This window comes from Hoplias malabaricus, chromosome 6, assembly GCF_029633855.1.
Source record: "Hoplias malabaricus isolate fHopMal1 chromosome 6, fHopMal1.hap1, whole genome shotgun sequence".
Lineage (NCBI taxonomy): Eukaryota > Metazoa > Chordata > Actinopteri > Characiformes > Erythrinidae > Hoplias > Hoplias malabaricus.
This window is the reverse complement of record NC_089805.1, coordinates 22,614,674-22,636,149: the sequence shown is the minus strand read 5'-3', so window position 1 is coordinate 22,636,149 and position 21,476 is coordinate 22,614,674. Positions and strand designations below refer to the sequence as shown.

Here is a 21,476-nt window from a genome sequence, read left to right as displayed (position 1 = left end):
CACAGTATAATGTATAAGTAAACTGTAAAGCTTAGAAAACTGGTATTTGTGGGATTGATACACTTTTATTCAACACAGCATTCATCATGATCATCATCATCATCATCTTTGAGCTCCTGCCTAACTCCTGCTCCAGCTCCTCACACGATCACAGAGAGTTTGCCCAGCAACCCATTGGAGAAAACTCATTTCGGCTGCTTGTATCCCCTTTCTCGTTCTTTCAGTCATTACTTAGAGCTCATGACCATAGGTGAGAGTGGGGACATAGACTGACTGGTAAATTGAGAGCTTTGCTTCATGTCTCAGCTCTCTCTTCACCACAACGGTCATCACCGCAGACACTGAAACTAACCTATATTCAAACTCATGATCCCTTTTCCCATCACTCGTGAACAAGATCCAGAGATTCTTGAATTCCTTCATTTGGGGTAGGTTCTCACCCCCTACCATGGCCTCAGACTTAGAGGTGCTGATTCGCATACCAACCTCTTCACACTCGGCTGCAAACTGCTCAAGTGAGCGCTGGAGGCCTCCATGCGAGGAAGCCATGCCCCCTCAATCATCTGTGATAAAATAAAGAGTTGGTCCATAATTCCAAGGCCTGGACAAAATCTGTCTTGTTCCTCCAAAATCCTAGGTTCGACTCTCGGATTCTCCTTTCCAGCACCTTGGCATAGACTTTCCCAGGGAGTCTGAGAAGTGTGATGCCCTCATAACTGGCACACATTCTCCGGTCCCCTTCTTTAAAAATGGGAACCACCACCCCCATTTGCTAATCCAAAGGCACTGTTCCTGAGTTTCATGCAATATTGTAGAGACATGTAAGTCAAGAAAGCCCCACAGTATCAAGGGCTTTCAGTATTTCTGGGTGATTCTCATCCACTCCAGGGGCTTTGCCTCACCAAAGCTTTTGAACCACCTCAGTGACTTCAGCAACAGAAATGGAATCTGACACCACAGACACTTCTGGCCCTACCTGCACAGGTGGCATGCCTCTCAGGTTAAGGAGTTCCTCAAAGTGCTCATTCCACTGCCCAACAATATGCTCAATTGAGTTAGAAGTTTCTCCCCCTCCTGACCTGTCGGAGTCTTTTCCTGAACTACTCTGAGGCCGCCCAGAAGTCATTCTCCATGTCCTCTACAAACTCCTCCCATGCTCTGGATTTTGCTTCAGCAACTGCCACAGCTACAGCCTTTTTCGCCTGCTGGTACCCATCCACAGAATATGACACCTTCCTTCACCCCCGGTCCACCAAAAGTGGAAGTCCGGAAAAGGGGCCATTCATGCCACCTTCCTCCTCTGGAATATGTGAGAAATTCTTTTGAGAGAGTTGAAATCCATACCAGCTTGTCCCAGCACACCCTCACTATACATTTGGCCTTACCAAGTCTGTCCGGCAGCTTTCCCCACCATCAGATCCAACTCAACACCAGATGGTGATCAGTTGACAGCTTAGACCCTGTCTTTACCCAAAATTTATGGCCTCAGATCAGAAGACACAACCACAAAGTCAATCATTGACTTTTGGTCCAAGGTGCTCTGGCACCAAGTAAACTTATGAGCCATCTTGTGTTCAAATATGGTGTTCATTATGGACAACCATGACTAGCACGGACGTCCAATAACATCACACTGCTCAGATCAAGTAGGCAGTTCCTCCCAATCACTCCTCTCCAGGTTACCCAGTTATTGTCAACATGAGCATTGAAGACCCCCAGCAAAGCAATAGAGTCAGTGCATGGAATCTTCTCTAGCACTCCACTCACTACCTCCAAGAAGGCAGAATACTCTGAGCTGCTGTTCGGTGTATATGCACACACAACAGTCAAAGTTTTCCTCTCTGTGAGCGTAAGACACATTGAGGCGACCCTCTCATTTACTGGGACAAACTCCAACTGTATAGCCGCCAGTCAGGTAGACCCACACTTGCCAGGCGCCTCTCACCCTGTGCAACACCTGAGTAGGAGGGAGACCAACCTCCCCTGCTGCCTTTTTGGGCTAAGCCTAGCTGGGTGGCGTGGGCTGCCTGCCCACCAGGTGCCCCCAAGCTTGGCTCCAGGAGTAGGACCCGGTAACCCTCTCCCGGACAGGGTACACTTTAATACCTTTAACCTGTTCATAGGGGTGCTTCTTGGATTGGGTTTGTCTGGATCGTCACTCCAGACCTGTGTGCCAGCTCCCAACAACATAGCCCTGGAGGTCATTAGACCACACAAGCCCTTAGAGCCCACAACAAGGCCCTGATCCAGGAAGGGCAGCACAGGAGTCTTTATGCATTAATTACATATTGCATTATTAGAGGTTTTGACACATAGTAACCATAACTGTAATATAATAAATCAAATTCACAATGTAATAACTTTATTACAATGAAATAATCAGATTGTAACATATTGTAAAAATTTAATTACATTTTGAATGTAATTCATTTTGAAAACTGTAAATGACTAGCTAACATTTCAGTAAAAATAGGAAAATATCATATATTAACACTAGCCTATAGAAAGATTTTTAATTCACTTCTTCATAGCCATAACAATATTTGTATTTTCGGGTGTTTTATAGGTGGCTGTGTTACTGTAATGTCCCCCAGTTCTGCAACAGTCTGCCACGCTATGAGGCCACACAGATTTTTGGCCGCACTCTCCTACGCTCTGTCTTCACGGTCATGAGGAAACAGCTGTTGGAGCAGGCCAGACAGGAGAAAGACAAATTGCCTCCTGAGAAACGAACACTCATCCTTACTCATTTCCCCAAGTGAGAATCTATGTATACATACATCAGAGTTTAATCATTATACATTGTGTGCACAAAGCTATCCATATGCTATATGTCTCATGTGTGTGTTTGTTTAGGTTCCTGTCTATGCTGGAGGAGGAGGTTTACAGTCCCAGTTCTCCTATCTGGAATGAAGAATTTATGGTCGGCTCATCAGGTGGACAGATACCTAGAGGTAATTTTGATTTTAAATCTTGAATGTTTTTTTTTTTCTCTATGTACACTTAGTTGCAGACATTCTCTGGAAGCAACATCAACAAACAAACCATTTGACAGTTTCCTTCATATGATGGTTTTACATGGCTGAATATCTGCACTGAAGTGTAATTCAAAACAGTTGTGAATCTTCAATGTATGTTATATCCCATCAGCCTCAGTTTACCTACCATCGATTAGTGATGTTTCCAGCACTATTATAATTATTATTGCTCCAGATTGATGCTATTATTATTATTATTGATGTTGTTTTTATTGCCCTATCCCCTTTACTTCCCCATTACTTCTATAATTCTTATATCAGTACTATAATTATATCAATAAACTATAGCGTAATGACAGACTTAATTGGTGTTCCTGTTAATTTCTGTTAGTAGTGTGATCAGAGGAGAATGGGTCCCCCTTGTAAGCCTTGGCTCCTCCCAAGGTTTTTTTCTCCAGCCTCCACTGCTGCCTTTGGTTTGCTCACCTGGGGCGTTCTGATTCACATTATCTGTCGTTCTTATACAAATTTTGTAAAATTGATTTGTGACAATAGTTGTAAAAACTATTTTTTACAAAAAACTAGTTGCTCTGCTATTCAAGAGATATGTTTGTGTTAAGATGCTTTCAGGAAACCCAGATTGTTAATATTCTATCTCTGTTTGAATGGCACAGTTATCAGTACACCTCAAGTGGCCCGGGCACTGTCTTACAACAACAGTTCTTCTCCTGTGGAGTTGGCAGGGGGAGGCGGTGTGAGTCCAGCACGCAAAACAGCATCTGTTCTGGACCCCAGCCTAAGTATGTTCAACTGAACTACCACTCAAAACACGACACAGTGATCGTAATATTTTATAATATTGTTAGCTGATATTGTCAACTGTGTCTTATCTTGGTTTGAGCCATGTTTGAATAACATGCTAGAGTCAGTACAAATTTGACCTGACTGTGACTTTGTTAGCACATAGTAATCTGCATAATCTTTTGTGCATTGTAAGGTGGAGAGAAGCGGAAGTGCTCTGAGCCTTTGTCTCATGAAGACACTAAAAAAGCAAAAGTGATTGGTGACATACCTATGGAGCTAATTAACGAAGTCATGTCCACTATTACAGACCCTACAGCCTTGCTTGGACCAGAGGTAAAGGACCTGCTTGGTTCTCTAGTATTCAAAGATAAAAATTAAACTAGACCTCCAAAGTATGACCACTGCCAAATATGTCAGTAGTACAATAGTAAGTGATTAACACTGTTAGCAGTGTTTCCATGTATTAATAGAGACAAGGGTTTTGGAGAAAATTGGGCTTATATAGTATACATATTTTTTTTTGGAGTACTTATTTTCATATAACATTTCTTCAACAAAGGAGTGAAATGAAGGTTCTCAATAAATGAATATAACTAACTTTAAGAAAATGGACTACAATATCTTTTTACAGTCCTTGAAAAACAACCTATAAAATGGTATTTTTACTTATAATTTGAGTGACTTAACACAAATATAGATTGAAAATGAGCTGTCAAAGCTGACGTATTAAAAATGTAATAACAGATAAACCATTACTTTCATTAATTGACTCTCTAGTTATTTAGGCTGGAACCCAAGTGCCTGCGTGCTGTAAATTATGATATAATTGAAGATCTCTTAAATTTCAGTCTTAAGGTACCTTGTACACCACTGACAGACTAAGGTGGATCCATGTTTTTGCTTAATTTGAAAAGATGAACGTCTAAACTTGTCTTTGTGCTAATGCAAAAGTGACATTTTCATGATATGTCCACTTTAGCTTCCATAAGGCTAATAAAACGTAAAAGGTACATTTACACGTATGTGGATAGTGGAGTTGCAGTACAATTTTTTCTCTCTTTCTCTCTCTCTCTCTCTCTCTCTCTCTCTCTCTCTTTCTCTCAGACAAGTCTTCTGTCAGCACACTCAGCACGAGATGAGGCTGCACGGCTGGAAGAGAGGCGAGGAGTGATTGAATTCCACGTCATTGGCAACTCCCTGAATCAGAAGCCGAACAAGAAGATCCTGATGTGGCTGGTGGGCCTTCAGAATGTCTTCTCCCATCAGCTGCCCCGCATGCCCAAAGAATACATCACGCGCCTCGTCTTCGACCCGTATGTCTCTTAACTTTTGCCACTGAAGACCTTTGAACTCTACCATATGTTCTGTGCTTGCATTTGTAAAACATTCAAAAGCATTCATATTATTAGTGCTAAGAATATCTGAATATATATATATATATATATATATATATATATATATATATATATATATATATATATGTGTGTGTGTGTGTGTGTGTATATATATATATATATATATATATATATATATATATATATTTATGTCAATCTGCATGGAGCCCACTCGGATTTATTACATTATTATGGTCCAATTTCTTGATCTTAAATAGAGACCAGAGGAATATTTTCCTCATCCGTATTTCCAGGACTAGAGCTATTTAGCTCTAGGATAATACCCAGTATTAATCCTCACTGTCCCACTGCAATGACCCACACTGAAGCCATAGTACTTTCCAGCTCCATACACTCAAATCCATCAAAAAACATCATATAAAAAAAGCTGGATAAAATACACAAATAGTACATAAGTATCTTTTTTTTTCTTTTTTCAACCATATTTTTGTACTTGCAGATACCAATACTTACTTAGAATCAAGCAATCAGGAGCATTGTGTAATAGTGTAGTTATTAATAAAAACATTTTTGTTTGATTAAAAACTTTATTCATTATTTCTTGAACTGTCCATTTTTATATAGCATTTTCCCATATTATAGCAACAATAATTCTATCTATAAATTAGTGACATGAGATGCACGTTGATATGCATTTGCACAGTGTTGTGCATCTTTGTTAAGACCGTTATATGATAATGGCTGGGAAGTTCTGCACTTGGGAGTGTTTATTTATTGGGCGTGTTTATTTAAGTGTAGCAGCCTGACACTTGGTGTCAGATCCAATTCAGAATTCGCAAGCGAAGAAAATAATTTTGTTTGAGGAAAACCCCGTCAGGCAACTAAGAGTGCTCTCGCAAATGGGAAAACATTTCTTGGGAAAAACCCACCTTGTTCAAGGACAGTCAAAACAGTCCGGCATACTCACTGCTCTCGGGTTCATCCTGAAGTCTGCTTTGCTTGGGTTGCCTTCACGGATTGTAAAATAATTCCAGATCACGGACATTTTGAGTTGTCTGCTCATTAGTGCAGCAACGTGCAGTAGACACATAGGGCTGGCCCTGAATATTCGGATATTCTAATATTTGTTCATTGGGTAGGTATTCGGTTTATGTGGCGATAAAGGCAACCCTGCACTCCACATGTATTCAGCATTGTCAAGATGTCTGTTTTAGTCTTGAACGAAGCCAAAAACAGCCGAACATGCTACATTAACCTACTTGCAACAAAGCATCGCAAAGCTACAGTTCATTTTGTCAGCTTTATACCTCAAAGAAGCTCTGGTTTATTTGTGTACACTCTGTGCCCTTAGTGGCACTGCGTAGCTCACAAGTTCATGAACGACTCAGTGAGCGGAGCTTTGCTCTGAGCCAAAGTGTGGTTTTAATTTTACAGAGGGCACTGAGAGCTGATTTTTTTTTTAACAATAGGGCTGGCCCTAAATATTCGGGTATACAGATATTTGTTTATTGGGTATGTATTCGGTTTCAAATTTTGAGATTCTGATATTTTTGGATAAATGTGATTATCGATAAAGGCAATGCTCCATCTCATTCAGGCTCCAGCAGTAAACACAGTGCTCTCCCCCTCCACCCATATTCAGGCTCATCAGCATAAAAGTATTTGTGCAAATGAAGTCTAAAACTCAGTCGTATAAAACAGCCTAAGCACCTTCACTCAAGATGGTTCAATTGTGTATACTCTGTGCCTGTAGTTAGCGAGCAAGTTCGCAGGCTAGAGAGTGTAAGGCATGCTTTGAGCCACAGCGCAGGCTGGACGGAGGGATATTAAAGCAGGGTACACTACCCCACTCTCCGAGTATTCGAATATTCACCGAATATCCCGGCCGAAGCTCCGAAGTCCAAAAAATGGTATTCAGGACAGCCCTATAGACACAAGATGTGGGCTGTTGGAATCAGAGTCTTGTTTGCAATTACAAGTATGAGTAAATGAACACGGTATCGGTCGAAAATACCAGAGATGAGTATCAGTATTCATGTATCTCTAATATTCAGATGTGGCAAATTCTTATTAAAAATAATAGACCCATAAACTAAAGTAAAAAACATTGTAAAAATATGAATTAATCAATCAGTGAGTATCTCAAGAAAAGTAAACTTCCACAGAGAGTTCAAAAACAGCATTAACCAGTCACAGTGCCCTCTTCTCCAAGCCACCAATCACAGAGCAAACTCATACCATCCCAGTTCCTCCCCTGAACCCTAAGTACGTCCGTGAGGTGAACACTTTAATGACAGCGAAAACAGAAAGGGTGCAGTGTTCAAGTGATGAAGGGATCTGAGAGTAGAATTGGAGCACACGTTGCCTCATCTCTTTGTGTCCATCTAACGCTGTTAATGCTGTTTAGCAGAACTCTGCTCAATGTTACAATGTTTTATTGGATGCTCAGACAGAAATGTGTTGAATGCTGTTGAGATTTTATCATCTCTTGTTCATATATGAAGAGGTTTCTATGATACACGCCTGTCACTTTCTTTTTTTATATATATATAAATATTATTTATTTGGAAATGTACAACAGTACAAGTCACATTTTTTACAATGGAGCAATTTCCCATTTTTAATGTATTTATAGAACATATTTATAGAACTCCCACCCCTTTCAGCTTTCTGATAACTCCTTCACTGCTGTCCTTAGTTTCTGGCCCCTGATGCCGAAATGAGCAAGCAGGGATGTGGCAGACTTGGCTACAATCCTCTAGCACCTATCTCCACTGGTCTAACATGTGCTTGCCACCCACGTTCGCTCACCTCAGCCACCAAGTCCACGTACTTTAGCTTCTTTCTTTTTAATGCTTTATCTACTGCATCATCAAATGGACCTGTTAGCTGTATGAAATGAACTATCCATTAAATTCCATTTAATATTGTGTAATACTTGGTAAGGAGAAATCTGGGAGGTTAAAAGTTGGAAAGAAGGAATTAAAGGAGCATTCCAATAGTGTGTATACAGATAAAGTTGAGGCAAAGGAGCTAGAGTTGCCACGGGATATTCCACCATTAGGTGAAGTCAAGCAGCAAATGGAGGTTAACCCAACAAAATGGAGGAAGGTTCAAGATGTGGTGTGTCATGCAAAGGCAGGTTTTGCTCCAAGGCCTAATGGTGTGCCATATCCGGTGTACAAGTATGCACCTGAGGTCTAGAAGTTTTTGTGGAGGTTGATAGTTGTTGTTTGGAAGAAAGGGATCATTCCCAAAAATTGGAGAAGAGCAGGCTATATTCTTATCCCTAAAGAGAAAGATGCTGTGAGTATAGAGCAGTTTCTGCCCATCTGTCTTTTTAATGTGTAGGGTAAGATTTTCTTTAGTATAATAGCATGGAGACTTGCTGCTTATTTGAAAGCAAACAAATTAATTGATACATCAGTACAAAAGGCAGGGGTTTCTGGTTTTGCAGGATGCTTGCAGCATAATCTGGCATCAGATTCAGACAGCTAAGAAAGAGGGTAACGATTTACATGTTGTTTTCCTAGATTTAGCAAATGCATTTGGTTCAGTGCCACATAAACTTATGTGGAAAACTTTGGAATTCTTCCATGTACCAGATAAGGTTACTAGGCTGCTTAAAGCATACTTTGAGGATAGTCAGTTTTGCTTTAGTACAGGGGAATTTGTTTCATCATGGCAGTGATAAGAAATAGATATAATGTATGATTTCACCATTAGCATTTACAATGGCAATGAGATAGTAACTAGGGCCTCTAAGTGGGTTGTAGGCAGGGAAAGGTTGCATAAGGACGGTACTTGGCTCCTCCCAATTAGGGCTAACATGGATGACATGATGACGCTAATGACTGCTGTGCCTTGCACACGGTGGTTGCTGGAGAAGTTAATGATAATCTAAGATTGTCTCGGCTGAAAGTTAAACCAAGCAAGTCTAGAAGGTTGTCGATTGTCAAAGGAAAACTTTTTGATTGAAGGAGAAAGGAATGATCCCTACAATACTGGAGAGACCAGTGAAGAGTTTAGGTAGACGGTATAGTACAGCAGTAAACGATGCCAACAAGCTGTGGGACTAAAATATGAACTGGTGAAGGCTGCTAATAGCATTGATAGATCGTGTTTGCCAGGGAAGTTGAAATTGTGGTGTCTGCATCAATTACAACAAGGATCAATATTGGTATACATTTTGTCTAATCTTACCTTAGACAAATGTGCACAATGTAAAATTTTAAATTGTGTTATACCAAATTCTGCACAGGAAATACTATTATTTCTCTGTTAGGCATAGTTCCAAGAGTCCTCCTCTATATTTAGTCCTAGTTCCCTCTCCCAATCTGCCTTAATTGTTGATAAGGATATAGCCTTTCACTTTCTGACTGAAAGTCAGCTCCTCTGTCCATAACCCACACAAACACTGAACACAGACTGTCACTGCCTGCCTGATGAAGCTTTTCTCTTTAACTTTACACAAAAACAGGTGAGATCTCCAAACTTTTAAAGGCACAACACCAGAGAACGAGGGGTTTGATCATTATTTTAACCCTTTAAAGCCTTTATTTTAACCCTTTAAATATGATACATGATATTTGGAGGTAGCTCTTTTATCATCTAATACAAAGAAATACTAAAACAACCTTCCATCCTTTTGGGGCAAGTGTTCTGAGTTATCTGTTGAACTATGAATAAAGTGAAAGCATTTCCATGCATTTATCAAACCATTACAAATTGTTGCTACCATATTGAAAACACAGGAGAAGATTTAAAGGCTACTTTTTTGCTAAACAGTATTAATTCCATGTATGATTTGTATGATGATTCTTGTAGCAAACAAAGCATTTTTGTTTCCATTGCCATTTCATAGATGTAGTGTATCCTACTTGTCAAATGCTCATTAATTATAATAAATATTCAGAATATTCAATCTATTTTTTACAGCAGCAAAACACATTTAGACAATTTTATTTTTAGTTTTCCAAAAGCCTTTTTGTGCAAAATTTGTTGGCTCATTTGTCGACATAAATTGTGTAAGACAGATTCATAGGACGAAGATGATGTTACAGATGAGTGTGGGACAGAGTGTCTGTTGAATGACCTCATACCTCAAGCTAAGGTTCAGACAGTAACAGAAACAACTGTAGTTCCTCTAAATATGGAAACACATTTGTGCAGATCAACATAAAAGAGTCTTTGTGGTTTTGGTGTTTTTATTACCGCCAGTATATGAAATGTAAAAAGGTCAGAGAGAAGAACAAAGTACTCATAAACCAAAGACCTCTGGAGCAGTGTTACACCTCAGCTCAATGTTACGTTTTCCTGAAAGGTTCTGAAGAACAGAGACATTCATTTGCTATTCATTGTTTAATTGAAATTAATCAAAAATAAGAATTTTTTTAAAATTAGTCTAAAGAACAGTTTTAACTGATGCAGTGAACTATATAAAAGACCAATTAAAGAAAAAAATATTGTAAAATGCCTAAATATTATGCATTAAAAATGTATATGATCCAAAATAAAAAAAAATAACTACATTAGGATTTGTAGTTAAAGAGCCACATGATGCGTGATTCTCAAAAAAATCTGTTTTATTGTATTATTATTTCATGTGTTAGGTTTAAAGGGTTAACTAGACTGTGAATCTCCATTACAAACAGCAGTGTCTTTTTAATTAGACCTTTATAGAAATGTAAATATTTCTATGTAAAGGCCCTGATCCTTTATCAATTATATAGTATTCTGCTTAATTAAATGTAAAGATGCTTGCTTTTATTGACACTTCACAATTAACATTTAATAATTTCAGCTCCTACTATAAACAAAAGTTTTCTTGTGTAAAGGAACTGAGTGTCATTCAACGGTGTCTTCAGTTTTGTAGTTTGTTTTGAACAGACAAGATTTCCTTGATCATACACTGCCCTGAAAAGCAAGTAAAACAGAGATTTTACCCTTTAAAAAAATGACACTGTACGGAAATGATACTCGTTTACAAAATAGTTTAGAAAATGGTTAGATCATGAATAACTTTGTAATATATTTACCAGAATAATATGATACAGGGTACAGCGGGGAACCTGTCATTTATGTAGAAATACTTACATTTTTGTAAATGTCTGATTATAAATTCAGTGCTGTGTGTAATGGAGGTCCAGTCAAGTTGAATAAAATTTGTGGAGAAAAAAAACATGCACTCATGGGTTTATAATAATATGATCTGCCCTGATTTGGTGTAAAGATAAAGTTAAATAGACACTGTGTAGATAAATTGGTCAGAAGGAAGTTCCATCACTTTGAAACACTGCTATCCATCTCTTTGTGGAGATGGACTTTTTCTGAGTAGCCAGTTGGTTGATTGATTAATTGGTCTCTTGCTTAAGGCTGTTGCTGAATTTTTTAGACTTGAATTTATGGGTCTATATTTTTGAAATCAGATATTTTAAAATCAGAATTTTTATAATCTAAAATTTTTTAATGTGAATTTTTCAAATCTAAATATGTCACCACCTTTATCAAGTTTATCAAAAGCCATGCAAAAATAATTGAAATATAATATATTCAGATAAATATAATTAAATTATTCAAAATTCAGGTTTAAAAATATATGTAATTGATTTAGCTCCATACTTAGATCTCAGCTTCATAACAATCTTTGGTTACAGCACATACCTGCACATGTTTTAAAGGAGCAGGACCTCAGTTTCCCAGCAGTATGTGAAATTATAGGGCACAAAGATGAGGGAGTGCATTTTCATAATCACATATTTTTCACAATGTATAATGCTATTTTTTCACAATTTCTTTAGCTATACGCCATAAGAACATGAAATCAGGCATTGATGTTGGATAGCTATTTTCCACAGTTCTGTTTTGGAAAATGTGGGTGGGCACAATAATTTTTTGGAGGGGGAGGGGTGGTGTTATTGGAGGTGGTTTCCTGAAAAGGAGCAGCAGCATCTTGTTTGCCTTGTGCTCCCCTTTCCTACCCTCATGCTCCAGCTCTGAGTACCACTTGCAGAAATGTGCAGTGTCCCCTCATGTGAATTCGTGTGAATGTGTGAATTTGTCATGGTTGACTATGTTGGCCTTGGTGCAGGCCTACCTATGGATACACCCCGATTTGACATATCTATGTGCGGTTTTCTTTATTTTGTATATTACTATTTTACACTGAATCATAGTGAATTATAGAGTAACCTGGGCAGAACATTTTATTGTTTGATCCCTGATGTGTAGTCATACAGATTGTGTGATTGCCCTTTTTTGCTACAAATATTTTGTTAAGGAACTATGAATTATAATGTAGCATTAAACAATGCCAATGTTTTAAACAATTTTTGCCAATTTTTCTTTTAACACAGGAAACACAAAACACTGTCTCTAATCAAAGATGGTCGTGTGATTGGAGGTATCTGCTTCCGGATGTTTCCATCTCAGGGCTTCACTGAGATTGTTTTTTGTGCTGTAACCTCTAATGAACAAGTGAAGGTGAGTATATTTAATCTATTTTTTAATTAATTTGTTAAAAAGAGATATTACAAATTTTCCAAAATTTTTCATAATGAAGATTTTTTTTACAGAGTGACAAATACTGACATTGCTTGTAATAGGAAACAACACATCTGACATGTTCCATTTGACTGAATGCTACGTTGCTGAAAGTTCTGAAAGTTGAAATTGCCTGAGCCATTGTTTTATTGTAGTTAATGATACAAAAAAACCAAAACAAATCTAGGCAGAACTTCATGAAGTGTAGTGTAAGGCAAAAAGGTCGCTAAAAATACTCTTTTCTAAAATCAGTTTCTCCTATGCTTTTTTAATTCACACTCCAGTGACACATTATAATGTACTCTGCTTTTTCTCAGGGTTATGGAACTCACCTTATGAACCACCTGAAAGAATATCACATAAAACATGATATCCTCAACTTCCTCACATATGCTGATGAATATGCGATAGGGTACTTCAAAAAGCAGGTTAGTATGTAACTGGTGTTAGCAGTACTGAAATCAACAGAGTACTGATCTGTTGTATTAGTTTTCTTTTCATAGAGTGTTTTAATTTGAGACATTTATGAAAGGAGCTTTAGCCTATTTGGTTTAGATAGACAATATGTACTTCTTACTAAGAACTGGCAGACAGTAAATGACAACAAAGGTTTGTTGTACCTCTGTGTAAGATGATAATGTTCTTAACAACAGAAAGGAAGACTTTCTCCAAAGGTCTGCTGTAGTGAAAATATGACTAATGATTTGACAGAGAGAGGAAATATGTACATGTGGCTTATGATGTACATTTTAAAGCTGAAGCCAGACTTTATATATTTTTGAATAAGACTTGCATAGCTACAGATATTTGGTAGCTGAATATCTAATAAATATCATCAGTCCACAGCTTCTCATCCATTGTATATTGGTATTATAGAATGATGCCAGATGCCTTTAAACACAGCTTTCAAATCAACGACTTTTAAGGCAAAACAATAATGCTGGACATTAATCTCAGGTGACCTATGGATAAATTAATGAACTTCAAATGAACAAAGGCAATAACAAAGATGATAGTGTCATGTGTACAGCAAGCAGGCAGAAGCATGTGTAGAGGTGAGTTAAGTTTAATAAGCAAAAGGGCAAAGCACACAGCCAAAGCATTATATGAGCATAAGGTGAAGACGAGGGCAATAAAAAGGAATCATGAATGAATGAATGAATGACACTAGATTACTCAGGCAGAGCTTAAATAATAAGAGATACACCTGTGACCTAAATAGATACACCTGTGTGCTTAAGTCACATGACAGCCTAAAATCCCAAATTACAGCCCAAAGCAATTATAAATGTATTGTAAATGGAAGTTATATTATTTATAAATACAAATTATATACAAAGCTATAAGATAGCTACGGTTACCCCTAAATGGTTCACTGCACTGAATCTATGAGAATCCAGACAAATTGAAAAAAGATGTATACTATATATATATTATTGGACTGGAACAGGCACAACCTCCTTATACAAAGCCATTATGGCAGACAGTGCATCAGCCTCTTTACTATTTATAGACCTATGATTCTGTTATGGCTGCTTTACTGTCTATTTATTATGGAGTTTAATTTTGAAATTAAACTCCATAATAAATAGACAGTAAATCATTATAAGCTAGTAATATTTGCAGTTAATTACAAGCCTAAGCAACTGTAATAGAATCACAGGTCTATATACAGGCAAGAGGCACTGTCTGTCATAATGGATTTTTTGGTACTATTAAAACCTAGCTAACTGACAAATAAGGCGACACCATGTTTTCACTTATCTTTTTGCTGTATACACAACTAACTTGCATTTGTTTTTAATGCCACGACTGAGGCTACCAAATAACACACTTGCCTCAAGCTCTGAAACAAGAACTTCTACATCCTCTCCAAAGTTCTTTTTTGTTTTTCAGTCCCCCATTGTGTCATTTTCTCTATCTCACGTAAAAATGAACGGGGAAACCCATATTTAAATATTCACAAGGTTATTTGCATTGACCATTTATAGGTATATGTGGGCATTACTGAGGAACATGAGGCTGGTTCATCTGCCCAAGGTTTGGGAAGATTGTGATTTATAAAGAGAAAACAGCATTCAGGTGTGCATACGCACGGTTTTATAAATATGACTTTTTTTGGGCACACGCTATATTCTGGTTTTTTTACTTTTACTCCAGAATCCATGCAGAGTTTTATAAATGAGGTGTCTCAATTCAGGGGCTGCATCCTCCTAAGGATGCATTTGTAGGCTGATTACGTCACAGTGACATGACTAGGCTGTTTCATTTGGAGGCTCCTTTATATGCAGCCGACAAATGTGACCTTCTTTTCTTTAAGGATGCAACAGGACTATCCTTCACTAGCCAAAATATCCCATGATTCATGGCGTGCCATGGGGATTTCAGAATATTGCAGTGTCAGCAGAGGAGTGAACGGGATTTTAAACATACTGCACTTAATACCAAATAATTAATGATACAAATATTAGGAAGGAAAATGTACCCAAATGTTTTATATGTTTAAGGAGCAAGGAGCAGTTTGTAAAACTGCGGTGAAAAATAATACAGGTTACAGACTTATACATTGAATGCTCTCCCACTCTGTTTACTGTTATGACACCTTTGTGGCTTTACATGCTGATTTTTGATTATTTATATAGTAATAATAATTAGTACACACTTTAATTACTTTTTCACAAACACCCAATGACGACAGTGGATTTTGAAGCACTTTAATTTAACTTTATTAATTGAACAAAGAAACATTCTCTCTGCTCCTTATCTTTTTCGTTTCTTTTTTCTCCAACGTGCTTTCCTCACATTAGTTGTATCACACTATACACGTAACAGTAATCTAAAAAAACAAAAACAGCAATAATTTATGTCAGTGATCATGGAAAAGGAAAAGGCTATATTAGTAACGACGACAGCTTTCTGGTGTAAACAGAACTCAGAAGCACTGTTTTATAAATATTATTTTACAGAATTAATCACTAATGTGTTCTGCTTCAGCTTCAGTCGCGACTCAAAATTGTCCACAGTTGTGAGTGAGGGCGCCCTCTCCAAGGTGTGATATTCTGAGTAGGCTTCAGACCCACCGCAACCTTGAAATAGATAAGCAGTTACAAATCGATCTTACATTGATTCTTTAATTTCACATTTAAATATTCATTAATGCAATCTTTGTTCTTAAGCACAAGGAAAATGTGATTGCAAACTTTGATTGAGAACTGTAACCACTTTTTAATAATTACAGTTAATAAATGATGGGAGGAAGCTGTGGCCAAAGTTGGTAAAAGTATTAATTTGCTTTAAGATATGACACAAATTTCCAGAGTAATTAAGTGCTAATGCATTTATGTTAACAGTACTATTGAATAGTAAACCAAGGAATATACCAAGTATGCAAATTTTAAGGTGTTAATATACTCTGAATACAAGCCTAATATATTGTTCTGATATTATAAAGCATGAACAGACACATGCAAACTGCAAAATTTAAATACCAAATCTACCAAAGTTGGGGTTGGCCAGTGATGATCAACCCCCCGACCCCCCGATATATATATATATATATATATCTAAAAAATATAATTATAAATTAATATTTTTGGTTGATGTTGTAGGGATTCTCTAAGGATATTAAGGTACCCAAGGCCAAGTATGTAGGCTACATTAAGGACTATGAAGGTGCCACACTTATGGGCTGTGAACTTAACCCCAGCATTCCCTACACAGAGTTCTCTGTTATCATCAAGAAACAAAAGGAGGTGAGTAAAACCTACTTACGTTTCTACCCTTTGTATAAATATATTTAAAGCTATCTGTTATGTATGGGGGGTTGAGGGACAAGGAAGGTAAGAGGGATGCAGGTAAGTTTGGGAGAAAAATTGTAATGAAGCAAACAAGACACTAACAAAGACAAAATCCAAGACACAGAAGCAAATACCAAAACTAACTGACATAGACACTGACATGGAGAAAAACAAAGAAAGCAAACAAAACAAATAACTAGTGACAATAATAGCAAGAGATAGAGTAAACCTAACAGGCTAATCAGAGAGCTAAGAGGCTAAGCACACAAACTGTTCTCCATATTGCCATCTGGCAGGAGATTCCGCAATATCCAGGCCAGAACTAACCGGCTAATGAACAGCTTCTATCCACAGGTCATCAGACTTCTGAACAAGCTGTGAAGCAGTTTGTCCCTCCCCCCAATATCACTTCATGCTGCTACATTATATATTTGATATAACCTTTCAGTGCAATTGGACAATATCACTAAGTCATTTTAAACTACACTTAAATGTATTCAATTTTTCTTTAGTGTATTAGTACTCACCCCGTTGTCTCTGTATATTACGTGTATATTCTGTACATAATTGGTGTATATTTTGTTACATTTAATATATTACCTGGTTATTTAGAATATTTTATATGTATTACTACTACCCTATTGTAGAGTGATTACCTGTGCCTCACCACAAGCATTTTAATGCATAAATGTCTTGACATCTTGTGCAAATGACAAGTAAACTTGAAATTTGAAAGTAAACACTAAACACAGAGTCTAAACAGTAAATAGGGAGGCTAAACAATAAACAGGGAGGCCAGACAGTGAATAAATTGCCTAAGCACTAAACAGTGAGACTAATCACTAAACAGAGAAACTAAACACTAAACAGAAGATTAAACATAGAAATGAAAAGCAAAACATGGAACTAGAGACAACAAACTTAAAAACACAGAGAAACCTGGGGACAGAAATACAAAGACCAGACTGGAAACAGACAATTGATGAAAGGCCAACAAACAGAGATGAAACACAGACACAGGCTATAAAAAAGAAACCTCAGTCAAGAATCACCTGTGAACTTATCAAGACATGTTACATGTGACACATGAAATACATTAGACAAAAAATACAATAACCCTTTCAACACTACATCAATAAACACTGGAGAAACTTGGAAAAAGCCCAAAAGGCTTGTTAAAGGTCAGTTTGGTTGGCCATAAACAAAAAGAGTCTGGGGACAGTCTCATACAGGAGACTGGCCCAGAGCAGAGAACACACAAGGTGCAGTCCGAGGTGTCAACGCTGTAGCAGCAACCGCACAGGGTTCAGCATGAGGGGCCTGCACTGGAGCAGGGGCTGCACTGAATGCAGCATGAGGGGTCACAGACATGAGAGTAGGGGCAACAGGGATTGCCGACACAGGAACAGAGACAGTTGACAGTCCTGCAGCAATGTCCTCTGGGGCACTGCAGAGGCTTTAGAGGAAGAAGGCCCTGTGGAGATGTCCTCAGAGGCAGGGGCCCTGAGAAGGTTTACTCTGAGGCAGTGGGCCCTGTGGAGGTGTCCTCTGAAGCACTCTGGGCTGGACTGCTAGTTGCTGTTGTGCTCTGAGGCTCCGGATCCTCTGAAGTGGCCAGGGACTCTGAACACTGGAACTCGAAACATTTGGACTTGGGACACTGAAGCTCTGAACCAACCGGTCTGGGTAATATGCTCCTCCTCTAACAAATTCACGAACAATTACTTTAGAAACAAAGTACTTGAGGTCCCCATCACTGCAAGCTGATAACTCCAGTTGGGAATGCTGGATAGATGTAGCCAGTTCTGTTAACTTAGTCTTTAGAGTACTAGCATATGCACTAAAGAAGTGTCTACGAGGCCAAAACTCAGGCTTTCAGAAGACTTGGGACTCAAGGCTTGCATTGAAGCGGGAGTGGGACTTGAAGCAGCAGCGGGACTCAAAGCAAGAGTGGGACTCGAAGCAAGATCAGGACTCAAAGTGGGCTTAGAATTCTGAGATTCTTTGGGCTGGAGAACTGACGAAGATCCTGTTTTTGACTTTTTTGTCTTGTGATCAGCATATGAACTGACACAATTTAGGATTTAAAACAGAAATGCACTTCACTGAGGCTCAGCACTGATCCCCAGCAGCTGTCAGTTCAGCAAATCGTATAGAAAGCCCAAAACCTCCCGCTACCTCCTTGAATTTTTGGTAAGTGCGGGAGAATTAATTTTACTGAAACAAACAAGACAAAATTAAAGACAAAGAAGTAAATACCAAAAGTAGCAATACTCACACCAGTAACTAGTGACAACAATAGTGTGAGAGAGTAAAGATACAACAAACAAAACTAGAGGCTAATCAGAGGTAAAAGTAACTAAAAGGTACTAAATAGTAAACAAGGGGGCTAAACAGAAATTTATTTTCCTTTTAGGAAAGTTATTGTGGAAAAGTTCTTTTAAAAATAAGAATTTATGTAGATGTGTTTTAAGCTCACATGGAAACTAGTCTGTACATTTTTTTAATGATGTTGCAAACAACAATGTATTTACTTACACTGTATTTTAAAATGTTTGTGGATATTCAATGCCACCACGCGTCACAGCTCATTTGCATAGATTTGAGTAGAGCTGAAATTCATTGCATTGCTGAGTTCACCCATTTTGCGTCAACACCGCCCAGTGTTGCTGACTCTCATTGAAAATGAATGAGTTCTGGTCACCATGACATTTTTGTTGCTTTTGGTGTGTACACACAGTAAACTTTGCTAGAAAACTGGGAATTAATTCCTATTTAATAATTTGGTTATATTTTAATACAAACCAGATTCCAAAAAAGTTGGGACACTAAACAAGTTGTGAATAAAAACTGAATGCAATGATGTGGAGATGACAAATGTCAATATTTTATTTTTTAATAGAACATAGATGACAGATCAAAAGTTTAATCTGAGTAAATGTAACATTTTAAAGGTAAAATATTGTCAACAAATCCCAAAAAAGTTGGGACAAGTAACAATAAGTGGCTGGAAAAAGGAAATTGAGCATATAATGAACAGGTGGAAGACCATTTAACCCTAATTACGTCAACTGACAACATTATTGGGTATAAAAAGAGCTTCTCAGAGTGTCAGTGTCTGTCTGAAGCCAAGATGGTAAGAGGATCACCAATTCCACCATTGTTGCACAGAAAGATAGTGCAGCAATACCAGAATGGTGTTACCCAGCGTAAAATAGCAAAGACTTATATTATTATTATATAATAGCATAAAAGCAAAGAAGTTATCATCATCAACCGTGCATAACATCATCAAAAGATTCAGAGAATCTGGAACAATTGCTGTGTGTAAGGGTCAAGGCCGTAAAACTCTACTGGATGCTTGTGATCTCCGGGCCCTTAAACGTCACTGCACCTCAAACAGAAATGCCACTGTCAAGGAAATAACAGAATGGGCTCAGGAATACTTCCAGACAGCATTGTCAGTGAACACAATCCACCGTGCCATCCGCTGTTGTCAGCTAAATCTCTACAGTGCAAAGAGGAAGCCATTTCTAAGCAAGCTCCACCACTGGGCCAGAGGTCTTTTAAAATGGAGTGTGGAAAAATGGAAGACTGTTCTGTGGTCAAATGAGTCACGATTTGAAGTTCTTTATGGAACACTGGGACGCCATGTCATCCGGACCAGAGAGGACAAGGATAATCCAAGTTGTTATCAATGTTATCATTTTCTTCTTACAACACTCAACAGACGTCTGGGGACAGAGGAGACCAGTTTCTCAAGTTTAGAAATAGGAATGCTCTCCCATTCATGTCTAATACAGGCCTCTAACTGTTCAATCGTCTTGGGCCTTCTTTGTCGCACCTTCCTCTTTATGATGCACCAAATGTTCTCTATAGGTGAAAGATCTGGACTGCAGACTGGCCATTTCAGTACCCGGATCCTTCTCCTACGTAGCCATGATGTTGTGATTGCTGCAGAATGTGGTCTGGCATTATCTTGTTGAAAAATGCAGGGTCTTCCCTGAAAGAGATGATGTCTAGATGGGAGCATATGTTGTTCTAAAACCTGAACATAGTTCTCTGCATTAATGGTGCCTTTCCAGACATGCAAGCTGCCCATGCCACAAGCACTCATGCAACCCCATACCATCAGTGATGATGATCGAAGATTTGATAACAACTTGGGTTATCCTTGTCCTCTCTGGTCCGGATGACATGGTGTCCCAGTGTTCCCATAGCATCCCATAAAGAACATCAAATCGTGACTCATCTGACCACAGAACAGTCTTCCATTTTGCCACACTCCATTTTAAAAGACCTCTGGCCCAGTGCAAATATCTGAGCTTGTGGAGCTTGCTTAGAAATGGCTTCCTCTTTGCACTGTAGAGTTTCAGCTGGCGACGGTGGATTGTGTTCACTGACAATGCTTTCTGGAAGTATTCCTGAGCCCATTCTGATAACCCAGTCATGTTGTCAATTGACCTAATTAGTGTTAATTGGTCTTCCAGCTGTTTGTAATATTCTCAATTTCCTTTTTCCAGCCACTTATTGCTACTTGTCCCAATTTTTTGGGATTTGTTGACACTGTGAAATTTTGAATCAAATATTTTTCCTTTAAAATGTTACATTTACTCAGATTAAACTTTTGATGTGTCATCTATGTTCTATTACGAATAAAATATTGACATTTGCCATTTCCACATCATTGCATTCAGTTTTTATTCATAATTCGTTTAGTGTCCCAACTCCCAACTTGGAATCCAGTTTGTAGGTTTTAGACGAGATATATTCAAACTACAGTTGAAATGAGAAATAATAATTTTTACACACACACAATGTTTTTATAAAGGGCGGTACAGTGGTGCAGCAGGTAGTGTCGCAGTCACACAGCTCCAGGGGCCTGGAGGTTGTGGGTTCGATTCCTGCTCCGGGTGACTGTCTGTGAGTAGTTGATGTGTTCTCCCCGTGTCCGCGTGGGTTTCCTCCGGGTGCTCCGGTTTCCTCCCACAGTCCAAAAA

General features: G+C 38.3%; 1 protein-coding gene across 1 annotated transcript in view; it reads left to right on the top strand.

The window, feature by feature from the left end:
• Positions 1–21,476, top strand: part of kat2b (K(lysine) acetyltransferase 2B) — a 39,248-nt gene that overhangs the window by 10,593 nt on the left and 7,179 nt on the right. Inside the window, exons 6-13 of the mRNA XM_066675419.1 lie at positions 2,567–2,758; positions 2,857–2,954; positions 3,653–3,778; positions 3,976–4,115; positions 4,887–5,095; positions 12,493–12,619; positions 12,997–13,107; positions 16,288–16,431. Coding sequence (XP_066531516.1) covers positions 2,567–2,758; positions 2,857–2,954; positions 3,653–3,778; positions 3,976–4,115; positions 4,887–5,095; positions 12,493–12,619; positions 12,997–13,107; positions 16,288–16,431 — 1,147 coding nt within the window. The remainder of the gene's footprint in view (positions 1–2,566; positions 2,759–2,856; positions 2,955–3,652; positions 3,779–3,975; positions 4,116–4,886; positions 5,096–12,492; positions 12,620–12,996; positions 13,108–16,287; positions 16,432–21,476) is intronic.